Raw genomic sequence first — 7735 nt, forward strand, 5'->3', positions numbered from 1 at the left:
AATCAATAGAAGAAATGGTGGTATCTTTTTGAGCGTTAAGAAGATCCCATATTAATATAGAGGTCACAGCAGCCTAATTTTAAAAAGAGCAGACAAAAATCTAATCCTAAAAGCAAGTATTCAGTATTGTTTTGCTGACGTCTTTCATAAGCTGTATGTTTATCAATCTAAAATACTTTCACTATTACAATGTGTGTCAGAAAGAGCCTACTACATTGCATTATTTGCTAGTGATCACCAGAAAAACTAAACTTACGTTTCCAAGGCAGAATTAAAATAGCAAATATTTGCTTTAAAGAAGGAAAATCATCTTACTTTTCTTCTTGAAATGCTTTTATCAAAAAGAAATAATTAGAACAAAAAATCCTAAAGTTAGATTTATAAAGGTCTTAAAAGCCTAAGGCTTAGCATCTCAAAACTGAAAGGCAACAAGTACTATCACGTAATTAAAAATTTTAAAATTCAAACTGATCAAACGGTTTAAGAAAGCAGAGATTTTAAAGAGACTAAAAAATTTTTGTTAAATTCCTTATTTTTGTATATTTTCTACAAACTTGTGATGAGGCAAAACAATCCCCTAATCTGTTAGGTCTAGATACTACAGGCGGAACATTTAAAATAATAAATTGTAATCTAAGCCATCATAATATATTGGTCCTAGTTCTAGCAAATTACCCTGCATACTAACCAAGAATTATATTAATTTTACCAAATCGACTTTATTTCAAATTACTCAGATTAAAATTATAAAGATTGACATTTTATGTAATATTCTATTAATATAATCTCATGACTATACTTTTTAGCTCATCTATATTCTGGTTTGCCTATTGTACAGATTCTAAAGCTGACAAAAAAATCATCAGACTTAAAAAACATAAGACAATCTGCCCTAAAAATATTTTTCTGTCTCATCTTCTCATAAACATACCAGTATGATAGACTTTCCTTCTCTCATTAAGTTTTACAGATATAGTACACAAGCATTGTGGGATTTTTTTTTTCAAATTAACAGTATACAACATGTTAACAACTTAAAAACAAAAGCTTTTAAATTACCAAAATAGTACAATTTTTCTCTATTAACCATAAACAAAATGTAAGATTTTGTAAGCAATAACTATTAAGATGAACTATTTTGATGCAAGAACTTGTATTAATAATTTCTCAAGGATAGAAAGAAGCACACTAGTAATTTTTAGTTCATTTCCCCTTCGAATATAAAATTTTCATTATGAGAGGAAAAAGGAAAATAAAATGCAGAAGTTGGAGTGATTAGCTTCCTTAAACAATCAGGAAAAATAGCTCTGATATATGACTGTAAAGTGGGTAGAACTGGGTAGAACTTATCTGTCTCTCTAGCTTATGACACTATTTTTTAAAATAAAATGCTTCTCAAAAATTACAAACTCAAAGAACCTCAAAAATTTGTACACCAAAAAGTTATATTTACTTTCAAATATTTACATGCTGAGAATTTTCTAACTAGATGCAGTAATTAAAATTAGCAAAGCAAGAATTTAGTAAAATATGCTTTGGTATGCTAAATATAAAAAAAGAAACTATATAAATATGATATATATTCACATTTTATTGTTTAATCAAGACTAAGAAGAAACAGAAACTTTGTTACCAGTATAAGACAAAATATCCTAATTCCTCTTAAAGTTGCCATAATGGATAGCAATATTTTTTTTGCAAGTTATACAGAGGCTCATGTAAAGGTTGTTTTTCTTTTACACTATGTACTTAAATGCTATTAAAATAATGGGTGACAAGCTACTTGAGTCTTGTTACTTTTTACTGGTTATGCCTTTAAGGATAACAGAGGATTAATTTTTTTATTGCTTTTATGTCTATCCTAAAGATGGTATTTTTTTTCCTTTTTCCAGTGTCTTGGAATTCTAAGGTGATCTAAAAGCAACATAAGAGATAATTACAGGAACAGATACCTAAATAATCTTAGAACTATTCTAAATTAGGTTTAACTCATAAAAGACTATTCAATTCAATTAACATTATGAAGCATCCTCTGTATATCAGCATTCAGATAGCAGACATGAACATAAATTATTTCATGAATAATTAAAAGTGAAAGCATCTAATATTATATAAAAGAGGTACATTTTACCTGGATGAGATGAGGCAATGCTTTTAGTGTAAGGCAAAACCAAATTCCCAGTTTGCATGGAAGTAAATCATGCCACTGTGGTTTCATCAGCAATCTAAAAGGGGAGAAAAAAACCCAAACAACAAATCAGCAAAATATAGAGAAAGGCTGGGATACAAAATATTTTTATAAAGATCATGAATTCTCTTTTGAGTGGCTATTTCAACAAAAAAAGTGAAAAATGCATTCAATGAAATATTTATGACAGTTGACACTTAATCTGACTTATTCTAACATGAAACAGAGTAGTTATAACAAATGCAATATATATAGCAAGTAAGAGAATTAGGCTAAGATTTGGGGGAAGGAGGCTCCTGAAGTTATAAAGATAAAGAAATAAAAGCCCTCTTTCTAACCTGGGCTTTTCATCACTTTTGCAAAATGAAATCTTAAACCTTATGATTACTTCAGCTATAAAAAACTAACCATCGTCAGTGTGTTCCCAAGTGCTGACAACCAGATATGAAGACTGTAGCATAAACAAACCAATACATAAAAATTAATGTCATTTGCAGTTCACTGAAGCATTACTCACTGATGTCATCAGAATAGAAGACAGGCAGAATAGTCTCTGATCTCCATCCCACATTGATCCCAGTTCATGCCCTGCTGTGTGAACTATTTAAACCCTTTATTCCTTTCTATGAATCAATAGAAGAAATGGTGGTATCTTTTTGAGCGTACCACATATCACTGCCTCTACATATTGTCACTCCTGAGCTCAGTGATAGATTCTCCCAGTAATACTTTGTTTCTAAAGTTCAGTATAAAAATTGCAAACTACAAGAATTTGGGGATTTACTTATTTAAATATTTATTAACACTTTATAAAGGAAAAAATCTGTAGAAATTTTGCTTAAGGTTAGAATTTGTCTAATAAACTATGACACATTATTAGTCTTTCATAAACCTACTACAGATGTAAATGAGAGCATATCTAAATGGAAATATACATGAAGTTGAATCATACTAAAGACATATTTTAAAACGGTTTCAAATTATAAAATATTTTTATATGCTGCTACCTTTCATTTTTTTCTGAAGCACCAAGTTTTGATACATCCACACTCTTGCCGCCTGTCTTTTTTTTCTTTTCTCTCTTTTTTCTACTAAGCAGTTCATCCTTAATGTGGAAAGAATTATGGTTACAGGTTATCATTAACATGTATTCTTCAAATGTTATCAAGACTCTTCTGTGAAGGGTAAACATTATAGAGGAACATTTATGCAAATATATGTAGGGTCCAACATGATTAAGTAAAATCATCAATCTTTCACAATAACTGTTGCCATGGTATCCAGGCCTTAAACACACATGAAGTTCAGCACTGTCAGTCATGTGCATCTCCATAGCAATCAAAGTTTTCTAAGCAGAGAAAGCATTCAACTCACTTTTTCTCATTCATCCAACTTTAATAATGTCACTTCAAAAGGAATGAGTAAACAGATGCTAATTCATGAAGACTGATAAATATGTTGGATTATCTTTAACATACAAATAAAATCCATAGCAGAATAAACTATATAGTAGCATATTAGACCAGGAAAAGTATAAGAATTTTTTAACTAACTGATCTCTGAAGTTCTAAAACTATATTCATTTCAAATCTCATTTAGTTAAAACATTTTTAAAGTCAACATTCATTATATAAGGGCCTGTGACACAAAAAATTCCTAAAATAAGTCTTATATAAAAAATATTTCTATTTGGAAGGTGATAAGAAAACATGAGTTGACTTTCTAATTTTCAGCTAGATATTTGGGTATTCATGAAGTTTTATAACAAACTCAAGTTCCACATTTTTAAAAAGAAGGATATTTTCTTCTTATTTCATGGGTTCTTCTTGACTTAGAAATATGTCAATCACTAAATATTGAGCGCAAAACTACTAGAATGAGGAGTACACATAGAAAAACTGAAATTTTCATCAGTTGAAAAATAAATGTCTGACATTCCATGTAACATTAGGGAGGCTAGATCATTTATCACTAATACTTACCAGTTGTTTTTCCAGGTAGATTGACCAAACCACAGCATAATGACCCACTGTGAGAATAATGAACAACAGCAATGCCAGCTCAGCATTGCTCATTTTTCTCACCCGCCTGTAGTAGAATACAGGCTGTCGCCAGTCTGGAAGTCCATTGATCAGAATATCATCATACCTACAGTAGCAAATATAACAGTTTTTCATGGGAGTTTAAAATAAAAACAAAAAACTTTATTTTTATCTATATTTACAAAGAAGAGAAGAGTTTCTCCAAAATAGATACTGTTTATGTAGACCACCAGTATGACAATGTCTAGCTCTAGTCCACTGCTTTAGTCACTGACAACCTTCAACAAGGTGCACAGTAATATACCATGTATAGCAGATCTGGTGTTTTTACGGCACCCATAGATGGGACTCCTATTAACAGAATGACATCTCAACTTAAGGAGCTACCTAGAGTCTACCTGTCTATTACAGTCTGTAGTAAAGACTCCACCACTGAAGTCAGCAACAAAAGGAAGGATCTCAATAGGAGAAAAATCAAGATAAGAGCTATTTGTTACCATGGATTACACATTAATTGAATCAAATTCAAAATAAATTTTCTATCAGTGCTTTTATTTCTACCCCTATACTATGGTGATCCAAGGTTGTAATATTTATATACATTATTTTATCAAAGCTTTTTAATGAGATAAAAGCCTATAAAATAAGCAACTTTTAATTTTGTATTGACACACTACTTTAGAAAATAAAAAACTCAAATTAGAAAAAGATGTGGAAACAACCACTGTTTATGTCAGATTTCTCAATAAAACTATTTGTAAACATTTGTGGCAATATCCTCATTTTTGGCTTTTGCTGGAAGAGAAGAACATTAACAAGTAAAATCTTTCCCAGTCATGCATTTTAAATCGGCTTTCTTGGTACTATCAGGCTAAAAAAGTTACTGTAAAATAAAATTTCAACTGAATTTAAACTTATTTCTCAGACAATTATTGAGCAAATATTTTTAAGGTTAAAAATAAGGAGTAACATTTATGATTGTAAAACTCAAAATGGTCACACACAAACACTGTATGTTCAACACACACAACCTGTTAATCTTAATTGAACACAACTCATTAAATATTCTAATCACACTATTTCCAGAATTAAATCTTCACTGAAAGGCCTAATTTGGTGCAACACATTGACCAAAATATTTTAATTAAAAATATTCTGAGTTAGTCGCAGGCCTAATTACAGGAATAGAAATAGGGCCTATATTGTCAGGCAGGTCAGTAGAACTCAGTAGTAGGTTTTTCTCAAGTAAATTGACCGATCTAGGAATAATAGCGCAGCTGCTAAACTGCCAGTCTTGACATGTAAATCAATTTAAATGCAACAACTGCAGTAGCTACTTTGATAGTTATTAAATTGATACCTTGGAGATATGCTAAAAAAAATAAAGCAGAGGATTTATTACAGGCAACTTCTCTCTTCAGTAGAAAAACATTTAGCTATAAATGCAAAATATATTTTATTAGCAAATATAAAACCTGACTTTTAGATCAACTTAGGTTTTTAATAATACTATCAGATCAGAATAACCAATGTTGAAAGCAAAGGACATTAATTAGTACTAAAAATCTTAAATGGCAAACTGTGTAACACACAAGAATCTACAAATTAAAATATGGTCGTGAAGTAGCTGGGCCAGACAAAATTTGGTGTTAAATATTCTTTTTCGATATTTATAAAAATTCTTGAATATTAACATCAAGATATAATATGACTTCATAGAAAACTATCATTCCTGTCCTCAAAAATTTATATTTAAATCTATCTGGTAAAACCTGCCTCATTTTAAATTAGAAATGGGTAGGTAATGGTGTAACACAAGATTACAACATTCAAATGAAGTCCAATGAATGTTAAGTCCTGAATTTATTCTAAATTCATATTCCAATTCAGATTTGTTGAAAGCAAAAAAGGTGAATATAAAAATCATTGTTTTCAGCAAATACTTCCCATGAAATAAACTTCATGTAAAAAGTATGGTCATTAATAAAGAACATCTAAGAAAGTGGAGACAATTTCCTGATAGCATCCCTAAGTATTAAAATTGGTTTAGATCTAACTAAACTATATTGAAAGAAAACACAGTGGAACTCATAGCTAAGAATCTCGTATCAAATATTTTATCACCATCATAGCTGAAAATACTATGTGTCTGTCAATAACTACTATTTTCTAACCCACATATAAACCGTATTTAGTGCACAACCAAATTCAAGATAGCAAAACCTGATGTACTGAACACATTAAACACAACTAGATATTTACTAGGCTATGTCTGCCACTCTAAACAACAGTCTCCAAGGATTAAGCTTAGAATCAATGCTCTATTGATTTTACTATCAATGAACATTATGGCTCACACGACTGGCCATTTTAAGGAAAGATAGCCTCTATTATAGTTCACTTTTTAGAATATATGCTGTTAAAAGATAAATCACTGCTTTCCTGATGAAACACTGAAAAAACAAATACATTTCTTAAAGTACACACAGACACTATTTTCGTAAGTTATTTAAGAAAAAACATTATGTTGACAACACAAAGTTTAAAACATTACTTTATTATGCTTTTTCTATATTTAAACATAACACTGTTAAAATGCTCTGTAACTGAGACTCAACAAACTATACTTAACTACTTGTTAAAGCCAGATTAAGACTGTAGAAATACAGAAATGTATTATAAAATACACAGAAAATCTCTATGATAAAAATATCACTGATGTAAAAAATCATATGGAACTATAAAGGCACTTTCTTGGAAATCAAAACATTAATTGATCAATTCCACACATCCAACATATGGCCTCCTGTGTGTTTACTTCATCTGATTTTCTTTATGCATGATGAACATAGGATAATGGTTACATAATCATTAGTGAGTTCCATACTATAATCTGCAATTTATCAAACATATTTAGCCTAATATAAACACGAGAAAACAAATAAATTTAAAAATTATTTAATTACCAGCAGAAAAAAATTTATGGGAAATTAAAATGCTAGCGCATTTTGAAATGTAAAATAGTAATTATGTCCCTAAAATAGAGAATTTGCACATTATGAAACGAATATTTAAATAATTCTAGCATTTGCCTAAATTGTGAATTTTTCATGATATAGAGCTTGAATTTTTAGCTTAACACAATAACAACATAATTTCCATTTAGGTTACATTTTAAAACTTTGAGTAAAATTTAATGGTTCAAAGATCATAAATAGGAAACAAGTCTGAATTAATCGATCTTGCTCTTCTTTAAAAAAAATGCCAAAAATCATGGTATACACCTCTATTTATTGTATATAATAGGTGTCTTATATTTCTTAATTAGGGAAGGTTCTAAAAGAGAGTTCTTATTCTTAAAGTTAATGTTTATTTTGACTTGAATACATTTGTAAGGAAGTTTTCAATAACCAGGTAATGGATTTATAAAATTTAGAAGATTAAGGCTGAGATAATTACACTTTTAACTACATTTGTAAATAAAACATGATTTTATTTAGTAAAC

At 29.6% G+C, this 7735-nt stretch overlaps 1 protein-coding gene across 1 annotated transcript in view; it reads right to left on the reverse strand.

The window, feature by feature from the left end:
- The window catches only part of LOC105810214 (dnaJ homolog subfamily C member 1-like), a 181348-nt gene that overhangs the window by 40656 nt on the left and 132957 nt on the right, over positions 1-7735 (reverse strand). Inside the window, exons 4-6 of the mRNA XM_012644156.1 lie at positions 4171-4336; positions 3196-3293; positions 2132-2225 (exon numbers count right to left, since the gene is read on the reverse strand). Of these exons, the coding sequence (XP_012499610.1) occupies positions 2132-2225; positions 3196-3293; positions 4171-4336 (358 nt within the window). The remainder of the gene's footprint in view (positions 1-2131; positions 2226-3195; positions 3294-4170; positions 4337-7735) is intronic.

The sequence above is a fragment of the Propithecus coquereli genome, unplaced genomic scaffold, assembly GCF_000956105.1.
Source record: "Propithecus coquereli isolate 6110/MARCELLA unplaced genomic scaffold, Pcoq_1.0 Scaffold103, whole genome shotgun sequence".
NCBI classification, from domain to species: domain Eukaryota; kingdom Metazoa; phylum Chordata; class Mammalia; order Primates; family Indriidae; genus Propithecus; species Propithecus coquereli.